This window comes from Pteropus medius, unplaced genomic scaffold (genome assembly GCF_902729225.1).
Source record: "Pteropus medius unplaced genomic scaffold, Ma_sr-lr_union100, whole genome shotgun sequence".
Taxonomy (NCBI): Eukaryota; Metazoa; Chordata; class Mammalia; order Chiroptera; family Pteropodidae; genus Pteropus; species Pteropus medius.
In genome coordinates this window covers 4,732,472-4,750,685 of record NW_024345601.1, presented here as the reverse complement: position 1 = coordinate 4,750,685, position 18,214 = coordinate 4,732,472, and the positions used below count along the sequence as shown (strand labels likewise).

The 18,214-nt window shown below is 46.0% G+C and overlaps 1 protein-coding gene across 1 annotated transcript in view; it reads right to left on the bottom strand.

Annotated features, from left to right (window-relative positions):
* RRBP1 (ribosome binding protein 1) overlaps positions 1 to 18,214 on the bottom strand; it is a 63,914-nt gene that overhangs the window by 27,183 nt on the left and 18,517 nt on the right. The window contains 4 exon segments of the mRNA XM_039874439.1: positions 444 to 592; positions 12,264 to 13,180; positions 13,182 to 13,326; positions 13,329 to 14,088. Coding sequence (XP_039730373.1) covers positions 444 to 592; positions 12,264 to 13,180; positions 13,182 to 13,326; positions 13,329 to 14,067 — 1,950 coding nt within the window. The 5' untranslated portion in view covers positions 14,068 to 14,088.

Here is an 18,214-nt window from a genome sequence, read left to right as displayed (position 1 = left end):
AGAGCCGTTTCTGGGCCCATCACAGGGTTTCCTTACTCACAGTGTGTTCCTACACACCCTCCTTCTTGCACAAAACTGTTAGGCCCCAGCTCCTACGTTCCACCCACAGCTCTGCCCTGCTGCTTAACATCCATCGTGATTCAGTAGCCCAGACAGGAATGGGCTGTGGCAGAAGCCAAAGCATTTGCAGGGTGATTCATGCAACCTCTGCTTGGGAAAGGACAGAGGGTTCTGCTGAGAAAGGTAAGCGGAGGCTGCTGCATGAACACTCTGCAGCTTGGTAAGCTGAGTGTGGCCAGCCTGACAGGCATCGCCCAGGGGAGGCTGGGACCCCAGGACTAGGTAACCACCACAACTTACCAGCCCCTGAGAGGGAGGGGAAGGGCAAGACCACTTGGGGCCAGCTGTAGTAGCCACTGAATGTGGCCAGGAAGGGCACCCACCTTATGCCAGGTGTCCTGAATGATACCAGCCTTCTCAGACAGGATCTCAATGAGCCGCTGGGCCTCACCCTCACTAAACACCATGCTTCCAACCGTGGAGACCAGCGTCTTGTAAGGGAGGTAGAGAGGGCTGTCCGAGTCCGTGGGCCCTGTGCAGAGAGAAGGTAGGAGCAGGAACTTACACTCAGACACCAGCAACCAAGCTCGTCACACCCTGAAGCAGCAGGGGGCAGTCAGAGCGCAGGACTCTGTCCAGCTGTCTGGGGTATGCTCCTCAACTTACATTGGGTTTACATCCCAACAAACTCATCGTAAGTTGAAAATATTGTTAAGTCGAAAATGCATTTAATACACCTAACCTACTGAACATCATAGCTTAGCCTAACCTACTTTAAACGTGCTTAGAACACTTACATTAGCCTACAATTTGGCAAAGTCATCGAATACAAAGCCTATTTTATAAAAAAATATTGAGTATTCCATGCAATTTATTATTCATATCGCTTTTGCCTTGTCATAAATTAGAAAGACTATAGGTGGAACCATGGTCAGTCCGGGACAGCCAGTACAGACCAAACTGCGGGTCCTGCACAACTCTCCTGACTGCTCAAAGATAGCCAAAGGAAAGCTCCCCAAGCAAAGAAAGGTAGAGTTTTCCTGGGTTGGGGGAGATGTCTCCTCCTTTTTATCATCAAAATGAGCAGAATTAAGGAAGGCATATTTTTCCCAAAGGTGTTTTCCTTCCTTCTTTTTCTAGCAATTTGACCCCCGTGCTGTGATCAAGCTCTATGGTCCTGCGTGTCCTGACTGACCAGCAAACCTGCCATTCCCCACAAACATAGATGGCCACAGCCACACCCCATGGTCATGGGAGAAGCACGGAAAGCAAAAGTGTTTCCAGGACTGCCTCTGTGGCTCCAGGAAAAAGAAGGCTGCTTCCCATACACCCAGATTCAAACAGTATTTCTATCTCTCCCTGGGTGAAGTTTAGGCAAGTGTTAGGAGAAGGAAATTTGGGTTGGGTTCTTCCAGAATGGGCCTACCCACTCCTCAGTCCATTCATGACCTCTGGAAGACAGGGCCACTTTCCAATAACCAAATGTCACTTCTGAAACACTCCTGATACCACCCCCAACCAACAACAACAACAAAAAGAACTTTTGCTCCCATCACAGGCTCTCAAGGCAAGAAAGAGTGAATGGAGATGCCCCATCTAGCAGGAGCCTTGCTTGAAATGCCTGGGAAATTCCTTAGATTGAGACCCAAATCTGCCCCACAGCTGAATGACAGGGCCAAAAATGAGCCGTAATCAAGAAAACAGGCCAGCCTGCAGCAGCCCCTCCAGCTAAGCTCACTTCACTGAGGACAATAAATGGGAAAGGTTTCCATAGCAACCCTAAATTCTCTGGCTTGTCACAGTATTTTCCCACACTAGTCACAATATTTTCATCACAAGTCAAAGCACTTAGCATGATACCTTAATAAGGGGAATGTCGGACTTGGGTTGCTATGAGCACCTTTATTTTAGAACTTCTTACCTCAGTGAAGCTTGAAATTAAAAATAACCATGTTGACACTAAAGGCCTAAGCTAACGGGGTGTCACAAAAATGAGTATGGGGTGGGGAGGAGGGAGCATTTCCCCTATAGCCTTCTGTATTTTCATTGAAATATACATATATAATATGAAATAATTTTAATGGTAAACTAATATACACTAGAAAAAATTCTGAGTGCAGTTAAGCCAAATGAAAATAAAAACCATTCTCTAGTTCACTACTGGAGAAAACCCCACTATAGCATCTTGGTATACAGGCTTCCTGCTTTCCTCCCTCGGCCTGTTTTCCAGAAAAGGGAGGCCCACTCATTTCAAAGACACTGCTAGAATAAGAAAGGCCAGGACAGCCTCTCTGAAGGTGATCACTGCACAGACATTTTTCTGTCCTGACTCAAAAAGGTCTACACCTGCACTGTCTGGTACACTGGCCACCAGCCATGTGGGGCTACTAGGAACTTGAAATGTGGCTGGTGTGAATGGAGGTATTCTACGAGTGGGAGTATAACCCCGGATTTCAAAGACTTCATATAAAAAAAAAAATGTAAACTATGTCAAAATTTTTTATATTGATTGTATGTTGAAATGATAATATTTTGGGTAAATTGGGTGAAATAAAATATATTATTAAAATTAACTGCATTTGCTTCTTGTTTGTGTGCCTTTTTAAATGCGGGTACTAGGAAGGTTTAAATTCCATACGTGATGCACTTATGCGGTTCACAATACATTTTTATTGGACAGAACAGTCTGCTCTTTTCCAGCCTTGGGGATCCCCAAAGCATTCCCTCATTCCCTGCTGAAGTCCTGGCAGCTCATGTCCCTGCAGAGCCTCAGAGTCACCAGGGGCTCAGGCCTCTCTTGAAGGATCTCCTTGAAGACCATCTTTCTAGGACCCCATGACCCCTACTGCACCGCCACTGAGGGCCTCCTCCTGAAGCCAATGCTTCTTCCCACCTGCTTGTCCTTGGGCAAGTGGCTTCACCTCCCTTTACCTCTGTTTCTTCATCTGTGAAATCGTCCTTCTCTCACAACCTTGCTGCCATGTGCTTTAACAATGCCTGGCACAGGGTAAAGCACTGCAGAATCCATCCACAGGGCCACCTTCAAGCCCCAGTCACAAGAGAATCACAGACCCTGACCCCTCTCCAGAGAGCACATCCAGGGAGGAGCGTGGGGTGGCTGAAGCAACTCTGCCCTTTCTCCTACTCCCACCAATGGAATGGACAGAGTACCACAGCCCGTGGACCCTCTGGCTCCTGCCTCATACCACCATCCTCACTCATGAGGTTAAAGGGGTATCACGTACAGGCAAACAAGGAGCCCTCTGCCTCCCTGGGCTCTCGGCCAAGAAGCAGCTCCCAGATAATGTGCATTACACCTCAAATTCCACTTCACTCCCTTTTGCAACCACACTGGGAGGCTTAATCACCTAAAATTAAACTTGTCTTGCAAAAAAAAGGCACTTAGGCGTCCCTTTCTCTCTGTCAACTGCGGTCCTTCAGGGAGAATTTTCTTTCCAACTGCTTAATTACCAAGATCCCCAAGGCCAGGTCCCAGCCATAGGGGACTCATTGGGCTCCAGAGCCTAGCACTGTTTCAGCATTAGCCCCTCTAGCGGCGAGTTCCTAGAAAGAACACTTCTGCCCTGCTAATACCCAGCTTACTCAACTGACAGGAAGGATGTCGGTATCGGTCAGTATCAGTACAGTACACTCCAGGAACTGCCTCCTGAGCTGGACAACCCAGATCAATGAGAGGGGATTATCACCATCGCCCTTCGATGAGCCATCAAAAGGCTCCAGCTCAACTCCAGCTCTTGTTCCAGGCACCTGGCAGCCCCTCCCAGGACAGGCAGGTCAAGGGGGTCTCTAGACACAAAGCGTGGACCTACTGTGTACCTGGCAGTCTGCAAAAGGCTGGGCCTAGACAGGTAAGTTATAGGCAGAAGTGTCAGCTAACACAGGTAGAGGAGACTCAGAACATGCAGCAATCATGCAGGAGAGCCACACAAAGGGAATCCAGAGACTGTGCACTTCACTGTGGAAGCAACTATGGCAGCAACACCAGGAAGGCTTTTAAATAAGGGATGCTTGAGCCAAACACTACTGGGTAAAAAAGAAGGCGAGGGCTAAGACTTCAAGAAGAACAGACAGGCAAAGGACAGGCACCAGAGGCTTGCAAGATGCCTCACTAGTCAGAGCGAGGGAAGTGAAACCAAAGTAGATCCAAGTCTTCAAAGGTCCCAGGAATCCAAATTTTATTCCTTAGGCAAAGGACAAGCCCTAGAAGGGAGCAAGGTTTGCATATGGGAAAAATTACTTCAAGAAACCCAGGGGGACATGGCTGGAGACAGGTAAATCAGGAAAGAGTCCAGGGCCAGGGGCCAGGCCTGAGAGTATTTAGGAAGCTGAGCTGGTGGGACAGAGGCCCAGGTGTCAACCCAGGGCCTCTGACAGTGGAAGATGCCATGGGGTGTGCAGCCTTGGGGGCTGGGGGAGAACACCAATGGCAAAGACACTCATTTTCTCAGGAAATGTTCAGACCAGTCTGAAGGCCTCAGATACACAGATGCAGATACATAGACTATTACCTCTGCACCTTGCACGAGGGCCACCCCAATATATAAGTCAGGGGACCCTGCATAGGTCCCCCAACAGAAAGCCAGACCCCAACCTCAAGGTGCCAGGTTCGACATCCCAGTCATGTGAGCCAAACTCCAAAGGCCCCAGGGCCCCAGGAAGTGTTCCCCTGTGCCTCCATAAAGTCCAGCACTACACGAGCAATCATTTCTTTGAGACAGAAGACAAGCTCCTAGCTCCTACTGACCCCAAGTCCAGAGGGCATCACCCTGAATCAGAGAAGCTAGCAGGCACACCCGTCTCCAGAAATGAGGAACTCAAGCCAGCATTACTACTGGCCTCCTCACTAGCTGCATGCTTGTGACAGTGGCCATGAAGGATCCTCGTGGGCTTGTGGGAAAGCGGCCCTCATGGGGACCTTGATGAAAGATCCACCAAATTCGTCAATGGTGGCAGCTGCAGCCCCTGGCATCCTCATTGTTGCTCATCTGTACCACAGCAGAGGTGGGCCCTGGGCAGCAGGTACACGGCAGACTCTAAGACCAGCTCAGCCATGGAGCCCAGCACTGCTCAGGAGCTAGTCTGCCCTCAGGACCAGATGCAGGCCCTGGAAGAGCAGTTGCACTTGACTTAACCATCATGGACACTAACTTCTGGCAGTTTAAGCACACTGGAATGAAGTACAAATAATGTCAAGAGCAACCCTATTTAGGGCCTTTGAATCAGGCCTTTTCCTTTGGTTGGAAAATAATCTGTTAACTGGTTATGCTCTTAATAATGACTAATGGAATTTTTTTTAACCCTTTTCCCATTAGGGAAAAAAAAGTGCAGTTCACTGCCCACGTTTATTTAACATCACACATAGGAATGCTCCATTTTCTAGGATTTGATATTTTCAGCAATCGAAAATTACTATATTTTGTAAATGGAACTACCACTACTAAAAACAGAGTGCTATAAATAGAATGATGTCATTTGTTTCTAAAGACTATCAACATACTAAAGTGATGCAAAAATAATAATAAAAGCGAGATAGTTCATGGCGAATTTTAGGGGTAAAGTTAGGACTGCAATCCATGAGTTATCTCAGGGTAAATGCTGTAGCTGCAAGTATCGCCAATGAGTATTCTTGGGGCAAATGGGAAATGGGTTAAAATCCTATAGCTTGCATGACTTTATTTTTCTCATGATGTTTTTGTTTTTCTGGTAAACTTCAAAAAAAAATCATTTTTATATCTGAAAAAAAAATAACACATCACAGTATTTTTCAAATAAAGACAAACCCTGGAGGACCTCTGGGCAAGATACTTCCTTTGGTTTCCTCAGGCATTCAGGCTAGTCCAAGGAGAGCAGGCCTGAAATGACAAGATTTTACTTAATGCACTGCAAAAAAAGACAAGTGTTGTACAATTGTGAGCTTCCTAACCACAGCTACCAGGGCAGTAACTGGAGTTCCAGTACTGCTGTTTTAAGATGACTAAATGGAGAGTTCTGGAAGAACATCACCTGTAGCTTCTCTAAGACATGGCGGTGCCACACTGATAGTTGGCTTGCTTCCCTAGGGTATATTTTTGTTCTTAAAAAAAAAAAAAAAAGTTGGGTTTGAAGAACTGACACAGAAAGTAAAGAAAAGCTCAAAAGCCCCAGAGATTTCTTCAGAGCTTCAAACCCTGAAAAACTGAGATAAGTTCAAAAGAAAGAGTATCACACTTACTCTCAATACACAACTCTCTGTATCTTAGCCCTAAGTGGGGGGCCTCAAAAAGAGACCCAAGCTGGAAGCTCTGCTCCCTGCCCTGCCATCTGCTGGCCTCATGATTTCTGGGAAGTCCCAAAACAGCTGAGCTTTGGTTTCCTCTTTTTAAAAATAGGTAAAAATAAAAATCCACTTTAGAGAATGTTAGGAGGATAAATACACGGAGAAGAGCTTCATAAACCACACACCTAACCAAACATTTGGTTGAGGAAAGCAATGATGTAACATTCCTCATTACGATACAGCACCAGGACACAGACACAGCAAGCCCACAGCACAAAGGACATCGTGAGAGTGGGAGGAGGATGTAATAGGAAGGTGGAAGGAGTGGTTTTATTATCAAGTCACAAAGTTGAATATGAAATCTCTGCTAAAGTGTAGACACCTTGGGTCAAGTTTTCCCGGTAGATCTAAAAATTTTTCCCATGTCTTCTGACCTCTGGTAACCCCTGCCCCATTCATTAGGTTATAGAACACGATCCTATTTGCATTTCTACCTGTTCTGGCAGAGGTAAAAAAGCAGCTTGGCAAGGCCTCATGTAACAAGGAGCTGCCAGAACCCCCAGGGATGCTGCCAGGTTCACAGATGTAGGACCCACCTTAAACTTTCCTTCTTAGCTTAGCTTGTGACCATTTACTGGGTGCCCAGGGCTGGGACAGGCCTGAGAAAAATTGGCCACCTTCTTCCCTCAACCTGGCTCCTCTAAAAGAGCAAGGACTTCTTTCTGCTGCTCAGAGGACACTCAAAGGAACTCTGATCAGCACTGGACTGCCTCACAGTGCCCGAAAGGCCAGGAATTCCGCTTGGTATATTGAGGGCCTGTTTATTTGACTCAGACAAATAATGGGGTTTTGTTTCTTTTTTATTTAAAAAATGATACATAAAAACTGGAAAATGCAAAAGAGCAAAAAAACAATTTAAGATTTGCCCATAGTCCTGTCCCCAAAGATGGCCTCTTTCTCTCATATGGGTTGTGTGTGTGTCTGACTATGTGGTCATCATGGGGTTGTAAACACCAGTGTCTTCAGGAGGGTGGCTGGGCTCTCCTGGGCTCTGTCGCAATGGCCTTCTGGGCCGAGTAAATGGCCTAACTCTGCAGATAGGAAGAGAGTTGGGCATAAAGCCAGTCCACGATTCAAGACAGGAGAGCCATGCCCAGGGCACCCACCCAGCCTGGCCTTGCTCAGCTGCTACGCTGGGCAAATCAAGTTCCAGCAGAAGCCCAGTGCTCTAGAGCTCATCTGAATGTGGAGTTTCCAGAATGTGCATCTTGTACTTCCCAAGTCTAAGTCTCTGGTTTATCTGGGGCTCAGATCCACCTGCACTAATATGGACTTACTTCCAAGTCCTAGAACAAATGACTCTTCTGAAATGTACCACTGAGCCACCCGTTAGCACACGCTAGGCGCAAGGGAGGCAGGGCAGCATAATTAAGCAGGCAAAGACTAAGTCTGAGGACAAAAACAGATGTTTAAAAAACCACCACTACCACATATACACATACTTCCTGTGAAAGAAACATGACTTTCCTAATAAGCACTGTGCACAAGTGCTGAGGTAACTATCAGAGAACGAACCAGCGGAGGCCTGTACGGCACTGCAAATGTTCCTAAGCTTTATTTCTAGAAAACTACTTCTCTCCGGTTCTGTGAATTCCCTCTTCTCCAAACACTGAGACAAGAATCTGTGCTCTTTGTTTCATAAGCAAGTACTTTCTCCTTGTTCCACACCTGGGTTTATGATGCTCCCCTGAAATTATTATCATTTCCACAGCACCATATGATTGGTAAAGTCAGATGGAGGGTGCTGGGAACTCATGTGGTCTCTCTTACTCCACGACATACGCAAAGCATGGAATGTTTTTGGAGTGATGTACTGTCTTCCTAAATTAAAGATGTACCTACCTTTTGACTTAACAATCACATATCTAGGAATTGACACATAGGAATTTAAAGATACACAACAATACATATGCATCACTGCAGTGTTAATTTTAACAGCAAAAAAAGTGCACACTACTTAATGTCACTTAAATAAATTACGATACATTCATGCTACGAAATATGACATAGCTGAAAGTAGCAGCCTTATAGGAGCAATATGGAAAGATGTCACCCGTACACTCGTAAATGAAGAAAGCCAGTTCCAAAGCTGTGTGCACTGCAGGCCCTATGTGTGCATCTGGTGTGATGAGCAGAGCATCGTGGGGCTCCTCCTGGGAAGTAATGGAATGGAATGGAAAGGAAGACTTTCAATTTTCATCTTCCATGCTTCTACACTGCTTGAATTTTATTTACTGGAAGCACATATTTATACAAAAACAAGTTTTTAAAAAGCAAGGATTAGGAAGCCAGGTGTTCACTATCAAATCTGGCCACAGAAAAGAGGTAAAAAGCTGTCACATGGCCCTGATTTGCTCTTATAGGAAAATCAGATCAGAAGTTCTGGAATAATTCTAAGTCAGGCCTGCAGAAATGTGTCCTGTGCCTGCCTCCATACCTGCTATGTTTCCCCATGGGGTACCTGTCAGCAAAGGCCCTGCTGGACTGACCTAGGGAATGACTAAGGAAGCAATCCTGTCTCTGGTAGACCCTAGCCCAGGGTGGGTTTTGCCACTGATTTGTTATGTGTCATGGCCAGCCACAGCCTCCATGGACTCATTTGTCACATCTTACTGTGATATGGAGGACAATGGGGAGCTCACCCTCACCCCACTCAAGATGCAAGCAGACTGGAAAAAATGGGGAGGAATTGTGTGGTACCAAAAGAAGGGTGCAAAAACATGTTAGTTTCCACAGGGCCACTTGCAAGGTGACCCAAGAGGCCACCTCCCCAATGTCTTCTATTTAGAGCAGAACTGGTCCAACAGAACTTACTATGCTAATGGAGATGTCGTTCTTCATTTGCACATATGACTAATGAATGGAATGTGGCTAGTGCAACTGAATCTTTCATTCTATTGATTTTTGATTGATCTGAATATTAACTTATATGGCCCCATGTGACTAGCAGCTCCCATAACTGGACGGCACAGCCCTAGACTCTAGCTCTCTGGGGCCCAAGGTCAAAAGTTCATGGCCCTGGAGCCCTCTGCACCCAAGTCAAGGTGTCCTTGATTCAGAGGAGGAAGTCCCTTCCTGGCCTGCTCCCCACCAGCGATCTGGAACCTAATCCCTAAGCATCTCCCCATGGTCATCAGGCCAGCAAAGCTATTCACATCTGCAGGTTCCCAAGTTTCTGGATGCCAGGGCCAGCCTAGCCATAGTTGTGCCCACAGTTCCCTTGAGTTGGGCCTACATAGCCATGGAGAAACAGGGAGTAGACAGGCCCTAGGCAGGCAAGGAGGTCAGGGTCAGGCAACTGAGGCTGACCATAGCCTCACGGGACACAAGGTGTAACTGTGTGGAAAGAACGTGGCCTGCTCTTACTTGGAAACACAGTCACAGCCACAGATGTTAAATATGAGTCAGATTAATTCTAGAACACTAACCTCCACACGGAAGATGTAAACGCAAGAGAACTGTGAGCCCCACTCCATCAGCCACTGGGAAAACCCATGATTTCATGAATTTCATGGAATTGTGGGGTGGAGAGTGGCCTTCATCCACCTCAGAGGGCCCTGAAGATGGCTTTACACACTAACCCCAGGAAAACTGGGCTGAGATTACACAGTGGAAATTCAGGAAAATAAAAAAACAAAGTACAAGAAAATCTTTCTCCCATGATTTCAGACTCTCTGACGTCCTGAGGAATAAAAAAATTCACCTTCCAGGTGTTTTATGCAGCCACACGTAGTACCCTTGTGGCTGTTTTCATTTGGTCCTGTCTGAACATCCCACGTGGCTATTTGTGTTGCCAAGAGCTCCATATTGGCTTTTGTGATTTTCTCATTGCAACCTCAGACTGACAACCTCCTTCTGTCTGGGTTGATCAATATTAATTTCAGCTGTCTTTTATTTTATATTTTCTAGGGTTTGATTTCTTTTTAAATTAAATCTAATTCATCCAAACCTTAAATTTTTAGAGGGGTGTAACAGACTCTTCCAAATCTTGAACATGCTGCCCAAGATTTGCCTGAACATTTTTCTTCCCTTCTGAAATGACGCTCCCTTCCCTCATTGAAGTTCTTAGGGATGATGCAGTCTACTTCATTCTATTCCCTGACCTGGCTGGCCCTGGGCCAGTACCCTACTTGTAATTACTACAGTTTGGGAACATGGGAATATGTTCACACATCAGACAGAATTGGCCTTTCAAAAGCTACTTAAAACTCTAATACTCTGTTTTACCCTTCAGATGAGACTTTTAGGATAGTTTTGTCACATTAAGAGGGGAAAATCTCACTGACATTTTGGCTGGAAGTATTAAAAACCACTAAGTGAACTTGGGAATAACTATCACTTTATAGTATTTAATCTTTCTTATCCTGGACCATGATATTTCTCTCCTCTGTTCAAATTTTCTTTAACACCACCTCAGCTGAGCTGCTGTATGGGTTCACACAGGCATAGAGCTAGGTCTTTCTTCTAACAAGGTGTCTCTACTACCTGCAAATAAGGACCATTTTGCCTTCTTTTATATATTACCATCACACTGCTACTTTATGCCTTATCTCAGACATCTAAAGCCATTACATGGTAATAATGGCCAGAGGACACGGGAAGCTCTATTTTGAACACACCTGACATAGGAGAGCCAGAAAACAGGCCAGTTCTCAGTCCCTGTTCTCAAGTCTCAGATGCTCTTATCCCTGGGTCAAGCAGAACATCACCTTAAAGACAAGGTAGTGTGCCCTTGATCCAGCCAGTGAAGGTAGGGCTGAGGCTAAGTGGCTGGGTTTTCAAAGGGTGTGAGAGGTTGAACTGACTTGTGGGATCAGGTGGCTGGTCCCTGACCCACAGCAGGAGGCTCGAAACTGCTCAGAGGATGGGTCCCCTCACATGGGACAAGGTGTTGCCTAAGCAAATGTCCTCCGCCCCCCCCACCCTCCCCCCACAAGGAAGATGGGAGAAAAGGAAACCTGAGAAAAGGTAATGGAGCTTCACTAAGGATCAAGAGAGGGAAACCCAGCTAAAAATGCAGGGCCCTGTGCTATCCAACACAGGTCCAAACATTTCAGACCCTGTAAGATGCCTCACCAAGACAAATGCAATCCCTTTTCCAAATCAACTAACAGCTAGTCAAAGACTTACACACACAGGCACGCACAGAACTATTCTATCAATGAGTGATGAATATGAAATAGAAACTCACTGGTGCAATTTCTATAGTAAAATGCACTAAAAAGATAAGGGGGAATTAACGTTCTACTATATATATATTGCTCCATTAAGTAACTGGGGGAAGTAGTGGATGAATGCCATCATTTCCTGAAAACATCCTACCATTATTCACTCAACAAACATACAGAAACAAATAAAGCTTTGCTAAAGTACCTGGTAGGGTAAGAAATAGAATAGGCTCACAGAATGCAGTCAGACATTTAAAAAAGATCTGCTGTATCATAACTCAGGTTCAATCATATGACTTGCTCTGGCCTAGAGAATGCTGGTTTGAAATGTGCCCTTTTATAGCTCTGCCATAACCATGAGAAGGACTTCTGCCCTCAGTCACCAAAGCCTCAACCTGGGCCTCAGAATGAACACATGTGGAAGAGACCTACACTCAACCTGCAGCAAGGAGCCAAAACAAGTTAAACTGCATCATGAAACAGAGCTACTCAGCTGAGACAGCTTAGATCAACCTCCAGTCAATTCAACAGAAGCATGAGCAAGAATAAATGCTTGTGAAAGCTACTGAAATCTGGAATGTTTGTTATGCAGCCTTGGCATTAGCTGACTGATACAGATGGCTTCCCCAAAGGGAATCCATAAGTCTTTTAAAGAAAGCTTTTCTTTCCAAGTTCATAAAGAAATCAAAGCTACTTACCAGGCTCACCTTTCTTCTTTGAACCAGACTTCTTCTTTGAAGGAGCCTCTTGCTTTGGTGCTTCCTGGCTCTGGACCATATCTGCATTTTTGCCCTGGATAGGAGCTGACTCTGCCTTTTTACCCTGATTGGCAGACGCATCCACCTTTTTGCCCTGGTTGGGGGACCCTTCTGACCTTTTGCCCTGACTTGGGGTTCCTTCTGCCTTTTTACCTTGATTGGGAGGCCCCTCTGCTTTTTTCCCCTGGTTTACAATGCCTTCTGCCTTTGTACCTTGATTAGCAACTGAATCTGCCTTTTTGCCCTGATTCTGGGCTCCTCCTGCCCCCCCTTTGGTTTGAGCCCCTCAGCCTTTTTTGCCCCTGGTTTTGGGCCCCCTCCTGCCTTTGCCTGGTTCTAGGCGGCCTCCGCCTTTTTTGCCTGGTTGGGGCCCCCTCCACCTTTTACCCTGGTTGGGGGCCCCTCTGCCTTTTACTCTGGTTGGGGTCCTTCTGCCTTTTGCCTGGTTCTGGGCCCCTCTGCCTTTTTGCCCTGGTTGGAGTTCCTTCACCTTTCTGCTCTGATTCTTTTCCACTTCTACCTTGCTCAGTTGGGGCTCCCCTCTGCTTTGCCCTGGTCCCCTCACCTGCCTGGTTGGGGCTCCCTCAAACACACCTGATTCTGGGCCTCTTTTTTTGCCCTAGTTTGGGGCCCTTAAAGTACTTTGCCCTGGTTAGGGGTTCATGCTGTACCTTTTGCCCTGGTTAGGGGCCCCTTCTGCCTTTTGCCCTGTTGGGCATCCCTTCTTCTGCCTTTTGCCTTGGTTGGGACCTTCTGCCTTTTTTTACTGTGGTTTGGAGCCCCCCTCTGATTTTGCTCTGTTCTGAACCCCTTCTACCTTTTTTGCCCTAGTTTAAGTTCCTTCATCTTTTTGCCCTATTTGGAGGACCCTCTACCTTTTGCCCTTGGTTGGAGCCCCCCCCTCGACAACTTTCTGCTCTGATTCTGGGCACTCTCTGCTTTTTGCCCTGGTTGGGGGTTCATCTGCCTTTTTTGCCCTGGTTCAGGGTTCCCTCGCCTTTACGCCCTGGTTGGGGTTTCCCTCTGCCTTTTGCCTGGTTGGGGTTCCATCTGCCTTTTGCCTAGTTGGGGTTCCTTCTCCCTTTTTGCCCTGGTTCTGGGCCCCCTCAGCCTTTTTGCCCTGGTTCTGGGCCCCCTCTGCCTTTTTGCCCTGCACAGTGCCAGAGGCTGGGGTACTGGCCTTGGCACCCACTGGGGGCACAACCACCATAGGCACCTCCTTGGGAGCGGCTTCCAAGATGGCAGCTTTTGAGGCAAGGACCTGGATGGAATTTACTATAGAACTGACTGCTGGTTCCACCTTTGCTACTTTTTTCTCCTTCTTCTTTTTGTCTTTAGGAAAGGAGGCCAGCTTCTCTTGGGGCATGGCTGATAGCGTGGCTATAGGGGCAACGATCATCGGATGCTGAACTGGGGTTGGAACCACAGCCACTGCAGGTGCCCGCACTGGGTCTTTGAGGAGGATGGTCATGTTGGGGGCTGGCTCATGGTCAGGTATCTTCCCATTGGGTTTCTCTTCCTTTTTCTTGGTCTTTCCTTTCTTTTCTACTGTTTTCTCCTTCTTTTTCTTCTCCACTTTCTGGTGGTGAGTTTTCGCCATCTCCTTGCGCTGGTTGGCTAGAGCTTCTTCATATGATGTCTCCTTCATGGAGAAGGTTGACACTAGGAAGATGCCAATGGCGGAAACCACCATGAATCCACCAAAGACCACAACCCCCAAGGTTTGAGTATCGTAAATGTCCATCCTGGCTTGCTTTCCTTTTACCTGCCAAACACATACACATATATTACTTTTTGCAGAAATTGAGGCATTGACAGTTTCCACCCCACCGCCACTACCAAACTTAAGGTTTCACTAAATCTTCAGACTGAAAGTCAAAGCAGAAACAAATCCAGGCAATCTCTGATGTCATACATTCTTACCTGCCCCTCCTCAGAAGTGAACAAGTTTTACACAAGATATGAGCAATCCCTTTAAGTGCCGGCAGATATGAAGCAATAGAGAGATGGCAGAGTGCAGGTCTATAATTAGGAAACGCGATGCCCTGGAGACTCAGAAGCCTCAATCACAATTCAAGATATTCGCCCACCACAGGGGTTAAAGATTCACATGAGCACAAGCACAGGCCAGGTGTGCAACAATGGGGAGTAGTGAGGACTGTGGCAAAAATGCCCCACCAAATTAGGGAGCAAGTGTCACCCAGCCAAAGCTGACTGTAGAAATGTGAGTGCTGTGCCGAGAGATCTTTTGCTTGTTCACATTAGGCCAGAAATCTCTTTTTCTCAAAGTGAAATTGACAGATTTTAAAAAATACCATGTGAGCCATACCAAATACTTCCGGCTTTCAGCTTCATGGATTCTGACCAGCAGGCCCCTGGCATGCCATCTCTACTCTGTCACCTCCCTTTTCCATAGCACTGATAAACACAACTACTCAAGGTCAGATGTGAAAATCTTTGAATTACAATCCTGAAAAGTGATTAAGAATTTTCTGAGAAAAAAATAGCCTTTTGCCTGTAACAGCTGCTGAAGAGTTATGGAACCTGCAATTCACGCATTAAGAAACAGGAAGTATCAGTCTTGGGAAGCCCACCAAATAAGACTTCAGGTTTGGAATTTCACATCAGGAGGCTGCAAAGAGAGAGGAAGGACAGTGTCATCGGGCTCAATCTTTGCCTTGGGGAGGGGGCTCTTTCCCTGGCAATACGCTCCAAACCAAGAGGATGATCCATCCTTCTCAATGCCCACAGACCAAAGTCCAAAGAGTCAGAGGAGGCCTGGTTCCCACCTTCCTGGCTGACAGTGCAGGCTAGGTTCAATTTCAGTGAAGAACTCCAAGAGGTTTATTTATTTGGATATACTCAACTTTAGTCAACTAATTTTGATGTTATTATCACATTCCCAGTCCCCTAAACTGGAGAGTGAGAAACAGAGCCTAGCCCTCTATAGAGGATCAGCAATGGAATTCGTGAACAGAATGCGAGCCTAAGAAGGGTAGGTAAGGGAAAGTGGAGAGGGGGAGGAGGGAGAGAAGCGGGAGAGGTGAAGCTTCCTCCCCAGCATAACACCCCCAAATCTCTAGATGCTATGGTAGGCCGGGTGCAGGCTTGTCAGTGGCTTAGAAGTTGAGATTTCTCTTCCACTGAGAGAGGGAGAGGGAAATAGAGTAGGATTTCTAAACAATCATGAAATCTAAATTTTGACCTTAGGGCACTCTTAAGAAGGAATGGAGAAGAAAGATTGTTTTAAATCTCTCAGCATTATTTTCTAAGAAAAATCACTGCCATCGCAGAATAGACACAGAGTTTCACTTTCTAATAAAACCCCTGTAGGTAGAGGTTTAATGTGCTCCTGACAAACACTTCACAGCCCCTGCTTTCCACAGTGGTAACTCCACCAGCCGCAGCTGTGATACTTATTCCTCCCTGGGTCTGTAGGACCAAGTCAAACTCTTCATTCCAGTCGGAACCTCTGCAAATGAAGTCCAAGGTAGCCTCATGCAGCCTTCAATCTGGGTAAGTGGATTCTGACCTCTGGCCATAAGCTCTCACAGCGTGATCCATGGTATATCCTCACATATGACAATCAAGAGAGGCTGTACCAAATTAGTTCTTCTAGAAACACACACACAAGCTAAGTATTGAAAATAAAACTGTGCCCTGCTTAGCCCTAGAGCGAGTGAGAGGGCAGGAACAATAAGCCTTGGAACTTCTATGGTCAACCTCCATTTCTTGGTGGGCATCCACCAACTGAAACTCCAGGTTCTCACAAAAGACCTCTCAGAATTTTGCCAATGTGGACATGCTCAGCTACAAAAACCATGTTCCTATCATTATATTCAGTCTATTCAGATGACAAAATTCCTCAGAAACACTCTCTCCTTTCTCCAGAGGCAGTGAAACGCCAGGGGCCTGGGTCACCCTGGCCGTGACTCTGTGAGCCCCAAGTGGCTTCCCAACAACTCTGTAGTTGAGTGGTCTCCCGTGGAGCTGAAGGGTCACCTCCTACAAAGCAGGGTCTGCCCCCAGTGAGTGCTGTGGGGCTTGTACAGCCTCGTGGTTTAGTCAGAAAAGCCAAGGTTGAAATAATTAGCCTTGACTCTTACTCAAGTTAGGCAAACATGGGACTCAAAAATATATTCTCTGCTGGGAGCACAGAATCGAGAAAGGCTAGCTTGAGAGAATAGTTTCCTCTGCAGCATACACAAGGTCTTTGATAGCTATACAACTGTGTCTTCTGAACTTACACAAAAAGGACTGCTCTAAGAAATTACATCCCTACCACTAAGTCCTGGGTTAGAAATGCTTTAAGAAGTCTTTCACAGAAGAATAAAAAGCCCTCATCTTAAGGAGTAATACACTGAAACATTTAAGGCTAAGGCTGTTGCACAACAAACAGCAAATGATTAATATCAAAAAAGGAATCTAAGTGAAAGCCAGCCTTCTTGCTGTTCTGTAGGGTCAGCTTAGGTGGCAACATCATGGGAGATTCCTGACTCACAGAAATGATAAAGCTGGTGATGCCTCACAATGTACTCGAGATCAGCATTTGGGGTGCTTTACATCTGAATTCCCCACTGTTATAAAAGGACCCAAACTAGGAATCACCCCCAGGGTTTCCCACAGGCCATGCCCAGGTTGGAAAGGTATGTGCCACCCACATCCTGTACTACGTTCTATCAATTCTTGAAACTTCTATGAAATATTTCCTTTTATTTACTATTGCTAGTATGCTTAGACTGTAAAGTAGAAAGGTGAAGGCCCTGCGATAGAAGGAAGCAGGTCACCCAGAGGCTTGGGGACCACTCGCTCCCAGGCACAGCTGGCTCAAACTTACTGGCCCACCTTGAAAGTCCTAGGGAGTAAGGATTCAGGTAACAAAAGTGGAAAACTCAAATTCTTTAGACAGAACACACCTGCTAACTCACATAGCCTAACCAGTCTAGTCCAGTTTGGCCATTTCAGTCCAATTTGGCAATTGGATTTAGACAGGCTTTGTGAAAGAGCTTTCAACAGCACCCTTGGGGTTGGGTCTCATCACTAACTAGCCGCTCCACTGTGGGCTATGTGTGGCTGTGGGGCAAGAGTGTGCTGCGGGATGGGGAGGGTATCTAAGAGAAAAAAGTCCCTAGATCGATTTCCTGGGCACAAGATAACCTACCAGGAAGATACAAAACTAAAACAGAATGACAATGAAATAGAGACTCTAGTAAATACAGTTGTATCAGAATTACTGTCTCCTAATTTTTTTAAATACTAGGAAATATTTCAAATATACAAAAAAGATTAAGAAAAATATCCTGACCACTTATTTACCTACAACTCTATCATCTTTGATAAAGATTTATCATATGCAAACATTTTACTATATTTACTTCAGATATTTTAAAAACTTATCTATCCTTCCAGAAAACCAGCACCCAGATATGTGTCACTTAGCATCTCCGTATGTGTTTATGCTTGTATTACAAATATCTGTCTCCACAAACAAAGTAGAATGTGGCTCTGAGTGCTGGTGAGGGCTATATAAATGACACCACTGCAGGTACCACTGGGCAACATTTTTTAAGATTGAACTTAAACTATAGTGTGACATGTCTCCCAGGTTTCTTCTGCCCATGTACAGATTTCTCTACGATACATCTAGAACTGGACCTGCTGGGTCACAGGGTGGTCGCAGATATGCCAGATGCTGGCAAACTGCTCCACAAAGGGGCAATGCCTCCAAGGCCCCCCACCTTCCACATCTCTGCCAACATTTCCTACTGTAGTCAAACCTGAAACATGGTTCCAATCACATGGATATGACATTGCATCACCCATGTTTACTAGCCCTTCAGATTTCTTTACTGTGTTACTATTCGTATCTTTTGCCCATTTTTCTATTGTTT